Raw genomic sequence first — 22,176 nt, 5'->3', positions numbered from 1 at the left:
CTATTTTAAAAATAATTCCAGTATTATTGAAGGAGTTGATCTGACAGTGATTAGAGGAAAATCTAGAACAAGTAAAACTCAGCTTTTGGTTTTTTCCCTTTAAGGGACTAAATAATTAAATTGTTGTCCTTAACTATAAGTAAGTTTATTTCCAAGACAGAAAAATGCATGTACTTCTATTTTTAAAAATTCACATATATTATTTTTTAAATAATCCATTTTGCTCAGTGTGGTTCAAGGCCAAATGCAAACCTTGGTTTCCATTGCCAAGCACGCAAACCTGACCACAGCTCATGTGTCTGGTGGAAAATCTCCAGCACAGGGGGCCTTGACAAAGTAGAACACAAATGGGTGAGAGAGGAAACCAGTCCTGAACCAGCTCTGTGTATCCACAGGGATCCCTGCAGCGCCTCATGCCAAGACTGAAGGTGGTTTTTGACTGGTGTTTTTTACAGAACCTACAGAGCAGGAGCCTCAGGCTCTTCTCTGGCCTTTCACAACAAGTCTAGCAAAAGATGTGCTGCTGAGAGATGTATGGAAGTTGGCACCAAGTCTAGAAGATGCCTAACATTTCCAGAGGGGTGGGGACAAGGATGGGAGTGGGAACAGAAACCAAGACCTTCTCATTGCTCATGGCAGGTCCACAGCCATTGCAGCACTGCTGACCTCTAGAACCTTGGCAACACACCGGAGCTCTGCTGAGCCCCCCTGCAATGAAAACCTCCCAGAGATCACTGCTTCTCATCCAAGGTAGTCCTGAAAAGGCTAATTAAGCTAAATTAGCTAAAGAGGCTTACTAAGTTATGGATGGAAGGGATAGCTCCTCCACAACCACTTAGCCAACACAGGTCTGTCTGGGTGATAGGCTGTCACTGCTGGTCACATCTGGGACCCATGGCAAGGGTGGCCAAGGCATCCTCACGTGCTGTAAGGACAATGGGCAAACCTGGGGAGAGCTCAGAGAGATGTCCCTACCCCTACCCTATGCACTGCCACTTAGCAGTCCCTCCTCTCTGCAAGGGGCAGATTTCCCTGAGCCCAGCAAAATCTTATGACAGGACTTCCAAAATGTTGAAGACACCCATGAAAGCTTGTGAGCAGCTGCAGTTCAGCTCAGATATGTGCTCATTTGTAAGGAAGACTTCAAAGCCTCCCTGTGCTTTCTGGCCCATTTATTCTAGACCAGTCTGCGTGAAAAGCAGCTTGAACTTGTTTCCAGGGCAGAAATCATTATCCTGGGTGGTATTTGTTCTGAGGAGGATGGTGAAGACAGTCTGATTCACCTCTTAAGGAAGTCTGTGTGCCCATTAGCTGATGTCCCTTCCACACCTCAGCAGGACTCAGAGGCACGCTCACCACCTTAGCCCCAAGTCATTGCTGTCCTCAGCTGTCCCCCACCTGCCTCCCCCAGGCTTTGCTGCCTGACTGGCTTGGGAGGTGGATAAACATTACCTAAGGAACTCCTCCACCAAAAAACCCCTCTTGCCTTTCTGTTGGGACAGTGACACCCACCAGGATGACAGGGATAGGCAGCGGTGGCAGCAGCCTCGGTGGCAAAGTTTACCCCACCACTGTATGCCTGTCCAAAACCTCGCACTCCTCCCCTGTGCCACCATGCTCCAGGGAGGAGACACTGCCCAGCAGAGGATTTACTACTGAAACACACAAAACCTAGACACAGGCAAAGCAAACTCCCTCCTCACCCCAAAAGCTACGTGGAAAACCGCACCCCAGCTCAGGAGGGTTCTGCACTCCCCATCCTGGCTGGCCCTGCTCCCAGGGCCCAGCTAATTAGAGCCACAGGTTGTGCTGCCCTGTCACTTGCTGTGAGCAGCTGGAGGCACATTTCCTATTTTGGATCTGGCAGCAGAGAGCGAAGCAGAGACCGTCCGGCTGCTGTGCTCCGTTCCTTGCCGGGCAGCTTGGGGAGAGCACAGGAAGGGCAGAGCAGGGACCAGCACCCAGGGATGCTCCAGCACACAGGCAGCCCAGCAAGGGGCAGGTGTGAGATCCTGGGGTGTGGATTTAAGGCAAACAAGAGCTGAGGTTTGTGTTCCTGCCCACCTCAAAGCATTTCATTCACAACATCATCTCCAGGCACCACATAACCAAATCTTTGAAGGATGGGGAACCTGGCTTTTTCATCCCACTGTCATCCCACCAAGAAAAAGCAAAAGTAGTAAGTCCAGGGTCACTTGCTTTTTCAAGATCCCCAGGTGCTCTTAAAAGCAGTGATACCACAGCACTAATTTATTGTGGAGAGATCAGGACTGTTCCAATTTGCACTGGTATCTGCAGAGAGACCAGCTCAGCCTTCTACAGGCTCTCATAACACCCTGAATCACAGTTTTGTTATTTGCTTGGGTATTTTTCCATGGTACTTTATGTGTAGGATCAGTAAATATCTGAGAAGCGGTTAGCCAGTTGATAGCAACTTATCAATGCCTCTAGCTATCCTGGAGGATGTTTTTGGCCTTGGGACCAACATCTTCCCAGCCTCCAGACAGACAAAGCATTCCAGACACAGCATAATCCAAGAGCAAGAAAGATTTTGATTTCTGAACTTCAAATAAAGCAAATAAATGTCTATCAGACCATAAGCCAAGCTCAGATGAAGTATTTTCCTTTATAGTTAGGAAAGCATGAAACTAAGGTGCTCCTGCTATCCCCATCCCTGGTACTGCTTGGTCTTTACAGTGCTGAAGCAGTTAAAGCATTTGCTGGAGCACTGGATCCCGAGCCAAAATGGAAGTGTCAAAAGCCAAGACTGCAACAAGTGGTTAGGGGATCAGATGGTTTGCACGCCGTGCTGAGGAAAAGCCCATGAACAAGGGCCTGTTTAATAACCTCCCAGGCCAACCCACAAGACAACTTGTGCAGGCAGTGCCAAGCTGCTGGGGAGGGGGGTGGCGCTTGTGGGAAACCCCAGCCCGCAGGAGCCCCTTCCCTGGGGCTGGAAAGGCCAGCAGGGAACAGCTGCCTGCGCCCTGGGGGCTGCAGGAGTGGCTGCTCTGATCTTCTGGTCTGGGAGCTGAGGGCAAGGACTGCTCCTCTCCTGCTCCTGCTGCAGCCTGAAGTATCATGCCTGGTACTCTGCAGCTTTGCTGTTCCCCACAGCTTCTTTCTCCCACTTCCCCATTTCCCTCAAATCCATTATTTTTCCTCTCCCATAACACACAGACAACCGTGGAAAAACAGCCTTTAACAAACAGCTCAGCTTTGGGGTAGGGAAAAGGACACACAAAGAAACCAGGAGACACCAAATCCCTGCTTTTCTACTTCCCTTCTCACTCAGTACACACCCTATGATGGAAGTGTTCCTCCTCTGACAGTGTTTATTGCTTCCCCCTGTCCTGCAGCAAAGCCTGGCTGGCCTTTAAAAGCCTCCTGACAAATCCCGGGACCAGCACCCTGTGCCAGACACCAAAAGATGGTATTTGCAAAGGAAAAAAAAAACCAACAGAGCTCTGGAGGCCAAGCCCAAAGAGGTTCCCGTTCCCAAAAGCAGGAACATTGTGTGCATGTGTATACTGCATGCCAGAGAAGAAAAACGAGGGAGTATCAGTTGTAAGAGAGAGGAAAAATGGGGGGAGCAGGGGTGGGGGGGAAAGCAAAAAGAAATCCCAGTCTTCAGACTCCAGAGGTCTGGCTGGGAAAGGCAGCAACTGAAAGAAATGCTCTGCTGTTATTACTGCATGGAAATTACAGCTGCCAGAAGGAATCCAGGCCAATCTGTTGCTGAATATAACTTTAAAAAGACAGCCAGCCTCAACTCATGGGCTGCTCACGGGTGTTGGAAAGGGGACCCACAGTCCTTCTCCAATGCCTTGTGAACAGCAAAGGCTGAGGACAAAGACAAAATAAGGGTGGAAGAGTAAAAGATGCTCAGCAGGCAGGAGGGAGGGACCACGCCCCATGCTCCAGGTCCCTCAGGTTTGGAGAGAACTTATTAACTAGGGAGGTAGCAGTTGTTAGCCCCCCCAAAAGAAGGAGAGGTTTGGACTGGTTCCTGGAAAGGAGAGAGTTTAACTTCTTGTGAGCTCCCTTTTCTGTTTTTAAAGATGAGATCTACAAAGGGAAAATGCTACAAATAGAGCTCTGGGTGTGAGGCAGGAGAAGAGAGACAGCAAGAGAGAAAAACCCACAGCTATCTACAGCAGGAGCATCTTCTGTAGCCAGGGACAGGGCTCAGGCATGCTGTTCCATGGGCAAGCAGGGAAATGAGAAGGAAAAACCTTTCCAGAAAGTAATTTTAGCTACAGGTGAGAACAGGACATGGGATCAGACGATGTTCCCAGCCCTGTCAGCTCGTGCTCCAAGCCAGCTCCTGACTGGCAGCCAGCCCCTCCTGCACGCCTCTCCCCCTTGTCTGTGAGGGATCATTGGAGAACAGGGGAAAAACAGGGGGTTTCAGCTTCCAGCATGCTGTCAAATTAACAAAAATCATGCTCAGCTTAACCGTGGAGCACAGAGGCTCCACCTGGCCCTCCTGGATAACATGAGTCACACAAAGCTCACCGAGCTTTGCCTCCACTGCCAGCCACTCTGCTACTTTTACGTCCCTTTGGACAGGAAACAAGACACATTTCCAAGAAGTCCCCCCTCTTCCCAAACGTGCTCTGGAGAACACCCACGACACCACAACACGTCCTCGTGCATTTTTAGCTGCTGTGGATTTGGACTCTGCTCTTGGGCCACAGCCAGCGTTTATCAAAGGCTCGGGCTGGCACAGCAGGGGATATTTTGGAGTACAAGGGCAGCGGGAGGTATTTTTATTGTGACCTCCTTGGTGCTCACCTGGAGCTTTCTGGCCTGCTTTTGGGTACACTGCAGCCTACCCTGGGGCACACAGCCATGAGCAAGAGCAGCACCCCCAGAGCTACTCACCAACGTAGAAGGTGTTGGGGGCCTGCTTTTCCCCCAGCTGCAGGTACAGGATATTCGTTGTCTGCGAGTCATGGCGGAGCCACAGGGCCACTCCCAGGATGATGCCTCCTGCCAGCTGGGGAGAAAACAGAGGGAAGCAAGGGTTATCCACTGCTCCAGCCACATCAGACTGGCAGCTTTCAGCCAGGAGCTTTGCTTTTCATCTTACCACAAAGATACAAGAACATTCTTTCTAACCATCACCCTTGCAACATGCTTTGTGCCCTACAGAGCATGAGCCATATGATCTTCCTTGCTCTATGAGAAGATCCCCTCATTCTGGGGATGTGCAAAGCCCTTTACAGTTCCTGCAGGAGATTTCTTTCTCAAGAGGTATTTTATTATGCTGTATTATTGTTTTCAGTGGAAGCAAGCAGGAGATGTGCCACTAAGGTTTTTAGGAGAGCTTTTCAACAGAAGTTACAATCAGCCCCAGTTGATAACTGGGATGTTATCACCCCATTTCATTTCTCTGTGAGGTACAAACAAAGTTGGGGAAGGGTCCATTTTTCCCCTCTGCCCCCAAGTCTTGCATGCACACTACTGCACATCCAGGGTCAGGCTTCCAGTCGAACACACCCAGTGTTCCTCAGGCACACAGAGCTTTCTTTCCTCAATGTCCTAATACAGGAATTGAAGTGGAGCAAGGCATGGGGTCAGGCCAAAGCCCCACCACACCGTCTTTGGGGGCCTCCAGGCCAAGACTGCTGCCTTGCCCATGCAGTAAAACAGCAGAAGAGCAGTGCACCCACACCCACGTGTGCGCAGCGACACGCAGGACTGACCAGGGCAAGGACAAAAACACGCTCCAGATGTGGGAGGAGACGTTCTGCACATCAACTCAGCCACTGGGATATTTATGTACAAACAATGGGAAGTTTCTATGACTGACTTCCTCACTGTTTTCTCTTTCAGGGAGGGGCTGGGAATGGCCATGGGAGGTGGGAGCGGATATGGGGCACTACAGCAGGGAAGGTGTCACAGGGAGGAACTCAAGGGAGAGCTTTCCCAGCATGACTCACTGAGTCCTCTGTGACATCTCCCTTTCATTTAAAAGTATAACTAAGAAGGGAAAAAATACAAACATCTGGGAAAAAACTCAAACCCTTAAGAATTGCAATATCACTGCTGTGAAATGCTGAAATCACCTGTTCAAATGCCAATTCAATTTTGAGTGTCCTAAATCCTTGAAGCCATTCACCTTACAAAAAGGAAGAAAACTACCAAAGAATATAGAAGTGGAAACATGCGACTTCTAAAAGAGTCTGAATCAGGTCAGTTACAGGCATGACAGGCACCATGAAAGTCACATTAAAAAAAAAAGGAAAGGAAAAGGAAAAGAATAGAAAAGCAGGGCTTTTCCAGGAAAGGTGTAAATTCTCCAGTTGTGCAAGCACAACAAGGAACACAGGAGGACTGGGATCTGCAAGACAGGCTGTCGATGGGAGCCTGGTTTTCCCCCCTGGGAGCTCAGCTGGGTGGTTTCCTCCTTGCTCATTTCTACAAATCCCAGCCACAGGATTTTTCCAGAAATGCCACTGAAGCTGGGGCAAACCCACACCATTTCTAAACTCACAGGGCAAACTGCTCTCAGGGCTTTTCCACTATCGGAGGGAGAAAATCCCCACCAGCTCCTGGAGACGAAAGGAAATCTTTGCTTTTCCCCAGTCTGCCAAAGTAATAGGCTTTTAACACTTCTCCCACAACAACCAATGCAACTTCCCTGCTGGCACAGTCCCTCATCCCTCCTGCACTGAGGCCAGCCTGAGGTTCTCCAAACACTGGCTATGGAGAAAAGTCACGAAAGCCAGTCTGTGCTCAAGTCCAGCTCCAAATAAGGCAGGTTGTGGCTTTGCACAAAGTTACCCAAATCCAGCCTGGAGTGCCTCGTTCATTGTTGGAGGGCATAACAAAGTTTGTGTTTTTACTCTCAGAAGAAAGAATATGCCCCTTAATTAATCCATGCCACTCAAAGTAAAGCCCTCTTGGTAGCTGCTAGGAGAGAAGACATCCCAAGGAAAGTTTGGATTTCTCTGGCTGGAAGAGGTAAAGAAAAAAGGCTGCTGCCTTTTTGGTTTTGGCTTGTTCCTTGCAAGGACACATTGCTCTGCCCTGACATGCTGCCCTCCACACCCAGCAGGGCCACCCCAGCACTCCCTGCCCTGCCACCCATGGCGAGGTTGGGGTGACACCAGCAGCTCCTTTCCAACCAAACTTGCCTTAAAATGCCTGACAGAACTGAAAGTAGGCTGCAAGTGGTCCTCAAGATATTTTTTAATCATTTGGGAACACCAGCTAGAGGGATGGAGCCTCTTCTAATGCATCACACCCACCCCAGCAGTGAGGTCTGCCTGAGACAGCCAGCTGAACCAACTCCAGATGTTCCTGGTTTCATCCTGAATGTGCCCCAGGAACATCACACATCCATCCCGCACCGCCTGACTCCATCTGCATTTTTAACAGAGCATGGAAGACCTCTGAATGGAAGCTTTAATCCAATAGCAGCTGTATTTCTTACAAGAAAATGACATACACTTACTAATGAAAACAGCGTTTGGGCTACGATGAGTAACTTTTTCCATGAGAACCATACATCCTCCCACCACCAAGAAGCCCAAAACGGAATTAAGGCTCTTTCTTCGCAAAGCAAAGAAAACAACAGGGAGAAAACACTGTCAGCCTGCCACAGTAACTCTGCCTTCCACTGTACCTTGCTTGGGATAATCTCGTTTTTAATAGAACAACTTGTTCCAGGTAAAAGCTTGATGTTTTCTCTCCCTTCCATCTTACAACTGCTGTTTGCCAGCACGAGAAGAGCTCCAACCACTGATGGCAGCATCATGCTCTAGGCTGCATATCCTCATACATATCATGTTTTTTTTCTGCTGTGGATATCTGTAATCTCACACAGGTTATCCCACTGATCTTTCTGTTCCCAGCTTGTCAGACAGCAGTGTTGCAGAGGCTGGGGCCATCACTGATCATGATATGGTCTGAGTGCCCAGCACAGCTCTCCATTTAAAGTTTTGGGGACCGCAATAATCTAAAAGCTGCAAATTCAGTGACGCCAGCAGTGTGTCGGACTTTGACCTGCTTTCCAAAATCCGACCTGCCCAGCCTGCTGTTCTGCTGCCAGCACCACAGCACTCATGGAAGGCACATCAGTGGTGTGCTCCCCAGGATGGGGCTGGCCCCGGCTCCCGCCCAGAGCAGCTTCCCGGTACAGCAGAGGTGGTGCTGCAGGCTCCGACATTTCCTCTTTACTGCTATTTTCCAGCCTCCAGAGATTTATTGCTTCTTCCACAGACAGCTAGACGTTTCCAGCTGGATCATCCCTGCCTAAGGCTTGCTTCTTCAGGAATGCTGTTCCTGGTTGACACGGGGGCGGGGGAGTCCCCATGGAATGCTGCCTAGGGGCAGGAAAAGGCATGCCCTGTGTCCCCAGTGGGTGATGGAATGGCAGCCCATGAGGAGGTAATCAACAGATGAGCACCATGATAAAAGCACGTGTGCTGTCCTGGTTTGCTGCCCAATCCATGGTGCACATAGTGAGGCTCCTTCCTGGACTGAGCCTCACCAATGGACATACTGTTCACCCTAAAATTTCCAGATCCAGGTGTGGGGCAAGGGAACAAGCCCATTTTTCACAGCTTAGTCACTCCTCCCCACGAGAAATTCTTATGAATTAGGGGTGCAAGGAATAACCCCATTCCCCTTTTAATGTGGTGTACCCCACTTGTGAGTTTCCCCCACATTAACCTGTTGCTCCCTAAAACTCACATATGCCAGGATGTGCATCACCTCCCCATTCCTTTCCGCTGCCCTCAGCCTTTCTCCTCCTGCTCCCTTCCCTCCACCCTTCTCTGAAACAGACTTCCTGGAAGGGAGGAGGAGAAGAAAGAAGTTCTGGCTATAGGGCAGCTTGCTGGGCATGCCAAAGCAAAGCAGGCAGACATCCTGTGGAGGTGCCAGCAGTTTGACGATGCTGTATTTTAGCAGTGCCACTTCCCACAGCCACGGCTGGCCCTGCCTCCAGGTCCTGCTTCCCAACCTGTGAGAGCCCAAGGGCTGGGAGAGGCGCTCGCCTTGCTGGAAAAACGCTGCTGGCAGAGCTCACGCCACGGTGCCTGGGAAATACCACAGTTACTAACAAGAAGCGGGATGCTGCCAAGAAAACTTAATGAATTTTAGCTGGTTTATGATTAAGGCAGACAACTGGAGATTTTTAACAGGTTCTCATGCCGCAGAGGTTTGCAATTTCCCTTACACCACCTGGAAGCAGAGCCCTTTGTGAGGGCAGCACCCAGACCCCACCCGAGAAGCCCAACCAGGGCTCCCCATGGCTCCTCTCCAACACTACCTGCAAAGCAGCTGAGATGGAGTGACAATGAATGCCCCTCCTTTCAGGTGTGGGGAACCAGGATGCAGAAAAGTAAAGGGCTTGCCAAGGCTGAAACATGCAAGAAGCCCCTCATATGGCCAGGAACAAACTGCTTTACTCCCAGGTAATTTGTGGGTCTCTAGGTGAAGCAGCACGAGTAGAGAAAAAGCAAGGAGATAGAGACTCATAACTTGATGGAAACTACCTTTGGAAGGGCAGTACAAGCCCTTGCAAGATCCATGCTAGCACATTACAGGTCCTGCACCACCAGCCTGAGGACTGAGTCAGGAAAGAGAGGGACACATGGAATGTGCCCAAGCAGCACCACACCTTCCCACAGCCTGCACATCCCTTCCTGAAAAGCAGGAGATTAACTTCTTTTCTACTAAAACAGCTGCACCTCATGGAGCTGCTGAAAGGGTGTGGGGTGCAGCAAAGGGCTGACAGCTGAATGGTGGCCCATGAACCTGGGAACTTGGGTTCCATGCTGAGACCATCTCCATGTCACAATGTCAAGGCTTCACACCGAAGAGTCAGTTGAAATTTTAAGGTGAGATGTGTTAGAGATCACTGCTGGGCTGCATGGTGGGGTGGACTGTGGGATGTCCTGGAACCCTTGGGACAGTGTAAGCAGGGGAAGGGGCTTCAGCAAGGCACAGAGCTGCAGTCTGAGAGGCACACAAGCCAGAAGATTATCTTGGCACAGGCACTCACAGGCAGCAGTGGCAGATAGGGCTCCGTGACAGCACAGGCGAGGGCTTTCTGCTGCCTTCCACAGCCATGGTGCTCCACAGCCACCAAAGGTCAGGCTGAAAGTTTGCAGGCAAGGCCTGCCCAGGAGCTGCAGGAAAGGCATTTGGGAAGAGCACCATGCCCTGCAGGCAGGAGGAGAGCAGCCTGCAGCCCTGCTCCCAGCAGCACACCTTCCAGCAGCGGCTATTAATAGAGCTGCCTGCCGGAGAGACATTCTCCACTGGTGCCTATAGTTACCAGCCCTACAACACTGCAGAGCTTTTCAAAACAAGCTCCACAGGAACACTCCCAGAGGAGCAGCATGCCAGAGGCCAAATAAAGCTTGATGGATGGCAGGAGAATGGGAATCCAGCACCAAAACCCAGGAGCAGGGTCCTATGATGGGGAGCACCGTGCCCACAGGCCGCTGCCAGCCTGTCCCAGACTGATACCTGCTGCAGACAGAAGCAGCACTTCCCAGGGTCTAACTGCCCTCAGCAGAGAGAAAAACAATTTGAGATATTGCTTTAAAATTAATTTGGCCCTGTACATAAGCATTTAACTACAATGGGGATACAACTGCTTTCCCTTCTTAACAGTACAGTGAAAGGCACTGCCACAGCGCAGGATCAAAGTGTTTCTCACTGTTAATGCTCTTGCAGAAGATAAGTATTACAGTGGCTGATAGCAGAATAACGTCAGGGAAACAGAGCCATCCCCATTCCAGCCAGCAGCGCTCCCTCCTTTCAGCTGCAGCCCAGCCCATTAAGTGCAATCAGGTTTCCCCCTTGGGCAACCTTGTGCACACAGAAACTTCAGAAGAGGTTTTGTAGGTGATGGAAGGGCTGTGCTCACTTGACAGAGTGCCCTAAAACATCCCAGAAAGACATCAGCAACAAAACTTGAGTGTAGGTCCTGTGCCTGCTAAAGAAACCTCTCCCTTGCCCTGCAAAGACAGATATGAAGCAGCTGCAGGATCAAACACACACGGAAATAGGCTTCCCTGTACATTGTCCCAGGATTCCAAACAAAACCTGCAGAAGGAGATGATGAACCAGCGTGAGGTCCTTGCTGCTCACCAGGCTCTCTGCAATTCCCAGGGAGACCAGCAGCCCAACCAGCCAGGCACTGCCACCAGCGGCACTGGAGCAGTGCTCAGCCCATGCCTGCACCCACAGCAAGATCCAAGCTGCTTTGTTAGTCCACAGTTATTTCAAACCTGTGTTTCAGAGCTACAGGAACCCTGAGATCTTCCATTATTCGTTTAAAGCAGGGGTACACAGCCACCCTCCTCACCACAATGGGAGGGTCATGTGTCACCCAGCAAAAGCGTTACCATGGGACAACTGCCACAGAGAGCTGCCACCTCCCCACACTGTCACCTCTCATCACCAACACTCAGTGTCTCTGAGCAGCCTTTGCAGACTCCGGGCTACAGTTAACAGATCTTCCGGTGTTGCACAAGAAAATACGCAGCGCCTCTACCTCTTCCCTTTCAATCACCCCTGTTGAGACAGACTCTCACTTCCACCTTCCCTCTGTTCTTGCCCTTCCTTCCCTTTGCACCCAGGCTGTACAGCATCCCCTCAACACACAGAAGAGTTAGACAGTCCCTGGAAAATGGCATTAGGAGCAAGCTCTTCCTTTTAATTAGACACCTCTCTGCTAGGGCAGCCAGCGGTGCTCTCGACCTGGAAGGCTGCCATGGGCTGTATTAGCTAATAAGCTTGAGCGATCCTTCTCTAAGCAAGTCAATTCCTCCTTGGTTATGTTTAATTATATTTTAAAATAGCTTCAGCCTCCCCAGGGACCTTTTGCAGCAGTGGTCAGTTCAGCCCCACACACTGAGCTCTGCTATCGGGCTTGGAACATCCAGGAGAACAGCCAAAGTCCAGCCATCCCAGTTCTAGGGATGGGATGGAGAAGCAGCTCCCTGCTCAGGCTGCCCACCACACCAGCCAAACTGCCCAGTAACAGCTACTGCTCCCTCTCACAGGGCAGTGTCCACCTGCCATCAGCCCCCCCAAGGTTTCAGGACAACTTGGCAGCACAGAAAAACTTTTGTCTCTCCAGCCCTGTGTTTTGCTAACCAGGTGAAGCCTGCAGATACTGACCATGGCCTCCTCCACGACTTCACTCGGTGGGTGCACTGTGAGACACATGGGGACCCTCTCTCCTGGGACAGGCACTCGTTTGTACATCCCCACACATGGGGACCCTCTCTCCTGGGACAGGCACTCGTTTGTACATCCCCACACATGGGGACCCTCTCTCCTGGGACAGGCACTCGTTTGTACATCCCCACACATGGGGACCCTCTCTCCTGGGACAGGCACTCCTTTGTACATGTGGTCCATGCAGCAGCCGCTGCTCCCTCAAGAGCCACCTTGGAGCAAGCACAATCTTGGCATCTTCTTCTCAAGAATGCATGCACAAAGGAAAAGCAATCCCAAAAAATCAAATAAAACTGAAACATCTCAGGTACAATGAACGAGCTGGCAGCAGGGTCACCTTTTCCTTTTGCTTTTTCAACACAGCAGCTTTGAGAAATTCCCCCTGTGCTGCCGGGGGAAGGCAGGGGGAGGAAGCCAGAGGGGTGTCAGTTTATTTACACTCCAGCAGGATAGCGGGGCTATATAAAAAAGTTATCAGAGTAACTAAGGCTGAGAATTGCTTCCTTCTTCCTCTTGGGCACTAGAATAAGCTCCTGTGCAGCTCAGCATGGTGCCTGCCAAACTTTGGGCTCTGATTCTGGCTTGTTTTCATCAACAGCACCGAGCAGCAGCTGCACACAAAGCAAATCATAAGCAAATAAGCACGGGGAGCCCATCGGCCCTTGCATAATAACCAGCTGGCGGGACTAAAGGGCTGCAGGTGCCCTGTCTCACACCTCCCTGTGGTTAGAGGTGGTTTCCCAACACAGCCAGCCTGCAGCAAGGGTGCTCAGCAGCACCAGTCCTGTCCTTAAATGTCACCCCGCAAAAAGGATCATCACATTTTGCTGTTGACCACAGAATCCCACCCCTGGGGGTGCCAGGTTGGCAGCTAACTTGCCTTTGTGGTAAACCTAAAATTCCCCTCACCTACTAGTTTAAAGAGCAATGCAAAAGGGCTTGAAAACTCCAAGATCTGGTATTCAACCACCATTCAGCTGGCTAGCCCCACAGAAAGCCTCGTTAATTCTAATGAAATCCAGGCTCCCAGTCTGCCCAGGAGACAGTGCAAGGGGACCAGCAAGTCCAGCACTGGGAGCTGTTTTGGGGAGCCAGTGGGTCCCAGCTCACAGGCATCCCTCCTGGGGAGGAACTGAAGCATCTACCCCCACTTACAGGGAGCAGCACCCTCCAAAAGGGTAGGGTGAGGCACCAGAAGTCATAACGGGGCAATTATACAGATTGCCAATTCCTCTTGGAAGCAAAATGCCCATTTATAAAAGATCAGCTCTTTTGCAAGACTTTGAGGTGAACAACTGATCCTGCTGAGAAGTGGAGGCTGTGCAGAGCCCCCAGCATCCTTCCTGCCACCCAGGAGACCCTTCCTCGCAAGCACAGCCGGCAGCTTCTTCGACAAGAATGGCAGGAAATCAAGACCAGAAGGCAAGGAAAAAAAACTGGGATAAGCACAGAAACTCGGAAGGAACAACACTTCACAGACAACCATACCCGCCTCCATCCGGCCATTTTAAGGGTGGAGGAAAAGGTTAAAAAAAACCAACCCGGAATTATCTCTCATTCACGCAGCTGGCAACACATCAGGTATCAATTAACACCGCTGTTATCAGAGCTTGTCACCTCCCCCTTGGCCAGTATTATGCCCAGACACAAGGCGAACAGGCCTGAAGTGAGCACCCCCTTGGTTAAGCCCTACACCCGCAGGGATGGGGACCCCCAAAGAGCTTCCCCAGGGAGGAGTCCGCAGGCAGAGGCTCCAGCCAGGCAGTGCCACTCCAGGTGCCAACGCAGGGTTTGCTCTGGAAGCCATCGGTCCCCTTCCAGCCCTCCTTGACACATTCGCTACTATAAGCAAGCACTGAGAAAAAAAACAAATCCCAAATCTTCGACAACAGAGAGGGATGTCAGAAAAGGGGCACAGGGCACTGGACAAGGAGCATCCAAGCGGTGCCTTGCCTGCCAGGGTGGGGCTGGACTCACTTCCAAGACAAAAAAGCATGCCGTGGAATGGAAAGCAGAGTATTTAAAACACGAAACCAGCAGCCGGCTCGGGCATATCTCGTTGCCCCCGAGCGCAGAAGCAGGAGAGGGACTCCTGCCAGCCAACCTCGCTCTGCCGGAGGCTGTTTCTAACCGGGACAAACCTGGTTTGCAGGGAAACCGGGATACGCCGCCTTTTGCTAAATTAGCCGCATGTCTGCATGGATTATTTCAAGAAAAACTTTCTCAGGAAAGGCAGCCTCTCCAGCCTGGATAGAATTTGCATCCTAAAATAACTTCTCGGGCGGCGGGGGCAGCGGTGCCCGGCGCGGAGCCAGGGGACCGGGTCCGGCTGGGCCGGACGGCGCGGGGCCAGCCCCGGACTGCCCGTGTGTGCCGAACGCCCCTGGCCAGCCCCGCACCGCCCGTGTGTGCCGAACGCCCCTGGCCAGCCCCGCACCGCCCGTGTGTGCCGAACGCCCCGGGCCAGCCCCGCACCGCCCGTGCCTGCCGAACGCCCCGGGCCAGCCCCGCACCGCCCGTGTGTGCCGAACGCCCCGGGCCAGCCCCGCACCGCCCGTGTGTGCCGAACGCCCCTGGCCAGCCCCGCACCGCCCGTGTGTGCCGAACGCCCCGGGCCAGCCCCGCACCGCCCGTGTGTGCCGAACGCCCCTGGCCAGCCCCGCACCGCCCGTGTGTGCCGAACGCCCCTGGCCGGCCCCGCACCGCCCGTGCCTGCCGAACGCCCCTGGCCAGCCCCGCACCGCCCGTGCCTGCCGAACGCCCCCTCCTCTGCGGCGGGCGGCACGGCCGGCACCTCCCCTCCCTCCTTCCCTCCCTCCCTCCGCCTGGCAGCATCCCTGCATCCCTCCCTCCCTCACTGCCTCCTTCCCGGGAGCGCCGCTCTCCCCAGCGCAGACCCGCAGCGAGAGGGGCAGCGGGAGCCCCCCCGGCTCTGCCCCCCGCCCCGAAAGGCGCCCATAAACATCTGCAGCGAGCATCTTAAAGGTCCTTTCCAACCTCATACCATCCTACGATTCTACCTCCCCCACTATATATCTATTTTTAAAATAGACACAAAATATACATGTACAATTACATACATATGCATGTATTAAAATAAAAAAACAAAGGTTGATCAGCCCCTCCGCCCTCCAAAAAATAAAAAAATAAAGACAAGAAAAATAAGCAGCCCCTAAGGCACATCCCAGACAGCAAGTCTCAGTGCTGGGGGGCAAGAAGGAGGCTAAACCCAGGCGCAGGCAGACGGGCCATACTGCAGCCCCCTTATTTAAAGGCTGGGGGGGCTCAGCCCCGCTTCCCGCCGCCCCTGTGCTCACCCAGAAGATGAAGTTGAAGACGAAAAGGAGGTATTTGATGCACTTGGTGCAGCCTTCCACTCCCATGGCGACGGCTCTCCCAAATCTGTGCTGCCTGGCTGAGCGGGCGGCGGCGGGCGCACAAAACCCGCCCCGCGCCCGCCCCCGCGCCCCGCCCCGGAAACGCCTCTGGGACACGCCCTGGACACGCCCCTGGACACGCCCCAGGAGCAGGGCTGGTACAGGCACCCCCTGTGCCTTCCCGAAACCGGGGGTCGTCTACTGTTTCCCCGGTTTTTTCTTCCCTTTTTCATTTTTCTTTTTTTCCTTTTTCTTTCCCACTTTCCCCAGTTTCTGTTTTTCCTTATTCCTCTTTTCCTTTTTGCTTTCCCCTCCTTTTTCTATTATCCGCCTTTTTTATTTTTCTTTTTTCTTCGTCTTTTGAATTTTCCCTTCCTTCCTTTCCCCCCTTATTTAATTTTTTCCCTTCCCTTCTTTAATCTTCATTCATTTTTTCTCATTTTTTTCTCTCTTCCCCCCATTTTTCTTTTTTCCCCTCTTTTTATATGTGCTCTTATTTATTTCTTTGTTTTTCCCTTCTTCTCGCCCTCCAGGGGCAGCTCACAACAAAATTTCCTACACACAGGTAGGAGCCACGGGGGCAGGTGTTGGGGGGCTGTAGGAACCTCCCAAATCTGACCACCATCCCTTAAAACTTGCTGCCCCCTCCTAAATATCACCAGGGACCCTGGGGTGCAGGGAGAAACCTCTGTGAATAGGTTGCAGGAGGTTTTGTATTTCTATACAGGAAAGTTTGAGGGTGCATTCATGAGGGGATTTCCCTCTCCCACTCAAAAAAAAAAAAAGACCAAAGATATTTTGCATTAAAATCATCAGTCTGAAATTCAGAGAAGCGTATCCTCATTTCCTCTTCTTATTTTATCTCAAATCTGCTCTGCTGAACAATTTTGCCTAAGTTTGTGGCTTCGGTACTACAAGTAATTGCATGAAGCTCAGTAGAACCATTGGGGATGTTTTCCTTTGGTTACTGGGTAACAAGAGCATCAGGGCTGCCCACCAAAGAGATTCCCCCCTCTTTTCTTCTTTTTTTATTTCTTTTTTTCCTTTTCCTTCCCCACTTTTTCCCTAACACATCCTTTCATTTTTTCCCAAAAAAAAGTAAAAAAAAAAAAAAAACAAACAAACAAAAAAAAAAAACAACAGGGTGACACATATCAATAGGCTCATAAATTTTAGTTAAAACCCTCCCCCCTCAAAGCTACCAGTAAAAGCAGGATGAAATTTCCCACACTTTCAGCTGAAACCCACTTAGGCCCACTCGCTCATCCTTAGAAATATAAATAGCTCTCACCCCATGTGATGCTTCCAGGAAGCTCATTCACTTCTCCAGGGGCAGGGTGGTAAGTCACAGAGCCAGAGCACAGGAGGATGCCTGGAAAAGGCATCAGTGAGCAGCTCCAGCCAAGGTCAGCACCTCACCGAGCTAAATATGAACCTGGCACCCACCCACAGCGTCATGTGGGGGGGAAACCTGCCCTCTTCCTGCCTGGGCACTTCCCTCCATTGAAGGATTTCAGGGAGCAGTGTCTCAGCCAAGTATTTGCACATTCTGATAGAGTCTTCCCATCCATGCATCCCATAGTTGGGAATGAGCTGTTAGCTATCACACATTTCCTGCACATGTATGTAGAAATCAAGTCAGCTTCTTCCAAAATCATCCCATTGCCCTCAGGGATGAGTTGGTACAGGGCTTTGTGATGTTCATCAAAACTTTCTGTGTCCCTCAGTAACAGCCCATGCCCTACAAGGCAGCAGGGACCAGGAATGAATAGAAATTGGCTCCATTCCCTAATTACTTATGCTGAGTATGTCCCTGATTGTGGGCTTGCCATGGATTCATAACCCCTTTGTCTCTAAGCCACATTCACTCATCCAGACTTAGCAACAAAGCTGGAGGTTCACCAGGCTATTTATGCGTGTAACTGCTGTCCTGAATTATCAGCATGACCCATCTGGTCATGGCAATAGCTGTAATCCTGTGTGGCTCCTGCTCATCAGCCCAAAGGATAACGGCAGCATCCCAGAGCTGCTCACTTGCTCCAGCAGTGTCCCACAGTGATATCTTCTTTTCTGCACCTCCATCCTTTGCAGCTATAAATAGTAAAACACCCTCACTCCCCCAAAAAACAAAAAAAGAGAAGAGGAAAAGAAAAGAAAGGAAAAGAAAAGAGAAAAGAAAAGAAAAGAAAAGAAAAGAAAAGAAAAGAAAAGAAAAGAAAAGAAAAGAAAAGAAAAGAGAGAAAAACCAGGAGACTATATGAACAAACATAGTTCATATAGGAACTATATGAATAAGCCTCTCATGCACTTAGGCTGTTCCCAGAAAAACTCTCAGAGATGCTGCTTGGAGGGTCTGTGAGTGGGACAGGAAGGAACCAGCAGCAGTAGGGCCTTCAGCAGCAGCAGCCCCACCACCTATGAGGGAAAATGACTCTCAAATCAACTTTTGTGCACTGGAGACCAGTGCAATCACTGCCACAAGAGTGGCATTGAAACTGCTTCCAGGGAACTTAGGATTGCTTTCTTTTTTTTTTTTTTGTGTTGCATTTATCCCCCCCCACTGTGGCTTTTCTTTTCTTGCTTCCTGCCCTTTTTTCCTCCTATGTTGGGGAGTGAAGGGAAATGAGAAACAAGAAATGAATTTTTTTGTATCCTCCAAAAATTCTATTAGGCAACAATTTGGTTTGGAGCCAACAGAGTTCTGTTTCTGGAAGCTTCCTTAAGGTTCTGTTGAAGTACATGCTGCTCAGGGACAGCTGTGGCAGGGGCACAGTCCCACCATCTCCTACAACAAGAAGCTCCCAGTTACAGCCTAAAGCCTACTGGGTTTAAACTGGCCATGCCAAGAGTCTTCTCCAAAAGTTGGAAGTGGAAAAGTATTTCAAGCTTTGTCTTTTCTTGTTGTTGTTATTTTAAGCAGCTCAGCTGGGTAGATTTGAAAACTTTGGCCTTTAGGTACCAGAAGAAAAATGCCATCACCACAGCAGTGACAAGATAACAGACACTGTTTCCCAGGACTATGTGTGATTTCAGGTGTTGTACACTCATTTCTCATGTTTTGTACTCATTTCTCACACTGCATTGCTCACTGTACAGCCTCTAAAGTACCACAACTACCTTTCCAAGGCTCTCAGTGGCTTTAGCAGCTCTTTATAAACAAGTAAAGCTAATTTGCAAAAATTCAGTTTGTGTCTGGGTGTCACATCACATGGCAGCATTGAGTGTGAGTGCTATGAATAGGGCTGATGACTTCCCTCTTCAGGAGGAAAAGCTGGTTCAAGTGCTCAGGGCGTGAAGTCGTTCACAGAGCAGCCAGCTGCAGGCAGGGCTGTGAGGAAGCTACCTACCTCCCCTCAAGCCCTTCATCCCTGAAAGAAAAAAAAAAAAAAAAAAACCTCTATTTTTGTTTTTTTTTTTAAAAATTCCCCAAACCCCAAATTAAAAAAATAAGCCCATCCCCAAGAGGCTCTTTGAATGAGCTTCTGCAATTGGGTTTGCACGCAGAGTGAAGCAGCTGAGAGAGGAGGCACTTGCAGTGTTTTTTTCTGTCTGTTTGGTTTGGGTTGTTGGGGTTTTTTGTGAACCTGTTTATAATAGCCTGTGGGTTTTGGCACCTCTAGGTATGACTCACCAGGGTCCGTTAGAGCAGATGCTGCCTCCAGTCCCAGTGTAGCAGAACTGATCCCTTACCAGCGGGACTCAGAAAACCCAACCCCTGGGGCTTTCAGCCTGATTATCCCACAGAGATGCCCACCTGCCTTCCAGCAGCTTCCCCTTAAAACCCCTTTTGTTTTATAAAAAGTGAAGGAGGGGGATGAGGGGAGAGGACAGACACACATCCTCCCCTGCTCTTACACAGGCCTGAAGAGCTGGCAACCAGGACATGAACTGATGACCATCAAGGCAGGCTCTAAACACCTACTGAGGGTCTCCAGGAGATCTGGGAGAGCAGAGAGATCTGGCTGCTGATGTCATACTCTGGCTGCATGCTTTGGGCTTGCATGACAATCCCTCTGCCCTCCTCAGCCAGCTCAAAACTGACAAACCATGGGAAAAAATGCACATCATTTTTCTAGTGAGGTCCTAGTTAGCTTTTAACCACCACTTCTTATTTTTATTGCAAAATACTGCAGAAATAGCCTGAATTTTCAATTTACCTCTGGTGGTTAAAAAAAAAAACAACAAAACAAAAAACCACAAAAAACCAAACAACAGCAACATCATCAAAGATCTTTAAATAGGACATCTTGGAGATTCATGATAAGAAACTCAGAAATTTGTTCCATGGGAGGTTAACAGTCCCAGATCACTCAGGCACTTCCTTGCCAGCCAACACCCCGCAATGCTGTTTTTTAAGGAAGAGACTTGAGCAAAAGCAAACTGCAGTGTATGTACTGGCCTATGGAGCTCCATCACCTCAGAAGAGACCTGTCTACACCCCTGGGGAGCCAGCCAGCCAACCTTCATTTTGAATAGAGAAAAAAGAATCTAATCCCCAAGTCTAAGGGGACATTTTCAGAATACCTTTCCTGTGCCCCAGCAGGAGAGGATGGTGCCTGCTTATCCAAAAATCCCCATGCCCATCTCTATAAGCTGAGTCAAAGCTCTGTGACAATGCAGGGGGTTGTGCTTGCCTTGCAGCCTCAGGGGAGAGGGATGCAGCAAACAGTGACCTGTAGCTGAGCCTGAACTTTCTGTTTCTAATAAACTCAACAAATGGTTCCCATCTGCCTGACCTGTCTCTCTGCCATCCTTAAATATTTATATCAATGTATCTATGGTGATAGGTCAGGTTATATAAGTGGTGGGGGAAGGACAGCATCAGCTCCTGCTGGAGCTCCAGCCGAAGGAGTGAAAACCCAGGCAGGCTTCCTATCCAAGCAGAAGCTCTCTCCTCTTAGCTCATGGGCCCAGAAAGTGAACATTCATTTTTCTCAGGGCATCAGAGAAGACTGAGTCACAGCTGGGCTGAGTTGTGCTTTGGGAGGTGCCAGAGCCCAGCCCTTCGATGCAGAGAGCTCTTATTGTATAATCAATGTATAATTCATTAGTAGGTGAATAAAGACTTGGAATAGTTCATTGCTGATGTAACAGGGCTAAAAAGAAACCAAGCATGCCCGTGAGCAAGCTGCTGCACACTGGGGTTAAACAACAGCACTCAGTGATGCTGAGGGGAGCCAGGGGATTCTGTTTTGGGATAATATAAACAACCCAGCTAGCTGATTGCCAGTGACTCCAGGGTGAGCAATGCAGGCATTTGCATCTTCCTCCAAGAAATGCTGGGAATGACCTTTCTTCTTTGCTTGCTGGAGTCTAAGGGAATAGCAACTGGAAGACAGGAGGGCTTTAGCTGTTGGTGGGCACCTCCAGGCTCATCAGAATATATTTCTCCTAAGGGGTGCCACTTCCTTGCAAGCTGAACATCCATCACATATATCCCTTCCAGGTACAGAGGTGGGTTTTTCCCCTTGACCTTCCTGACAGGGGTAGATATGCAGGTTGCCTCCAGGTATAAATCTGTTTGAGGGACCCCCAAATGCCAAGTGATGAAGGTAGCAGTAGTTTTGTGCTGGGGGTGAGAGGGATGGCATGGTGGGGAGTGGAGTGGGTTCACCAGCAGGCCTGCAGTCATTTATGGGTTTGACAGCTCTGGCCAAAAGCTGCAAAACACACACAGCCTGTGTTTCTCCAAAACAGCCTCCAAGACTTCCCCAGAGCTCTCCCTCTTCACCCCCAGATTCTTCCCTCTGTCCCACACATTGTTATATCTCTCAGTGGACAGGTTTGATTCTTGCTGCCAGTTGCTCATTCTCCCAGAAGAGGAACTACAGAGTTAAGAAATAGATCACATTTCTCCCCAGCTGCATTTTAGCAACAGAGAGAGCGGCAATGACACTTCATGTGAAAGTTGCAGGATGTGTGTGATCTAACTGTGTATTCACAGCAGCTTCTGACCTCAGCTGCTTTCAGCTGTGCTGGCCAAGATCTCTGTGGGGCATCTTCCACCTCTGGCTGCATTTCTAGAGGAGAATTATAGCCAGCTGCTTTTCCAAACACATTACTTCTGCACCTGGTTAGAAAAACATGTGTCTATCAACTATTACTTCCAAAAATATTTTGTGTGTCTGCGGCTTATAAACACAGCTTTACCTTGGCAGGAGTTGGCTTGCTTACACTCCAGCACTGCAAGGGTCCACCCAGCTTTGCCAGCTTCTAGGGCTTTGCAAGGACTTGCTCAGCAGTGTCTTCTCTAGGAGCATGCTGCAGGCATCAATCCAAGCTGCATAGTGAAGGGGCTGCTGCATGAGGAAGTTGTATTTCAAGGACAGTAGGAACTCTCAAACACACGGTCAAAAGGGCAAGAAAGAGCAAACTGGTTTGGAATCAAGACAGCACACCACAAGGTTGAAAGATTCTTACTCTCCTCACCACCAAATGTGGTGAGGAGAGTGAGGTTCTCTCTTCACCACATTTGGTAAAGAGTTACTGTATCATTTAACCAGTGCTTTCCACAAGTGCTCTAAGCATCATCCACTGCCATCAGAGCGAGTGGAAAAGCTGGAAAAGCTCCTCTGGCTCATAAGCA

At 50.2% G+C, this 22,176-nt stretch overlaps 1 protein-coding gene across 1 annotated transcript in view; it reads right to left on the bottom strand.

Annotated features, from left to right (window-relative positions):
* Window positions 1-15,688, bottom strand: part of CD81 (CD81 molecule) — a 33,671-nt gene extending 17,983 nt beyond the window's left edge. The window contains exons 1-2 of the mRNA XM_071427750.1: window positions 15,531-15,688; window positions 4,888-5,002 (exon numbers count right to left, since the gene is read on the bottom strand). Coding sequence (XP_071283851.1) covers window positions 4,888-5,002; window positions 15,531-15,596 — 181 coding nt within the window. The 5' untranslated portion in view covers window positions 15,597-15,688. The remainder of the gene's footprint in view (window positions 1-4,887; window positions 5,003-15,530) is intronic.
* Between the last annotated feature and the right edge of the window lie 6,488 nt (window positions 15,689-22,176).

The sequence above is a fragment of the Agelaius tricolor genome, unplaced genomic scaffold (genome assembly GCF_023055355.1).
Source record: "Agelaius tricolor isolate 1412-34295 unplaced genomic scaffold, bAgeTri1.0.p SCAF_5, whole genome shotgun sequence".
NCBI classification, from domain to species: Eukaryota; Metazoa; Chordata; class Aves; order Passeriformes; family Icteridae; genus Agelaius; species Agelaius tricolor.
The sequence above is the reverse complement of the archived record's forward strand: the minus strand, read 5'-3'. Positions and strand labels throughout refer to the sequence as shown.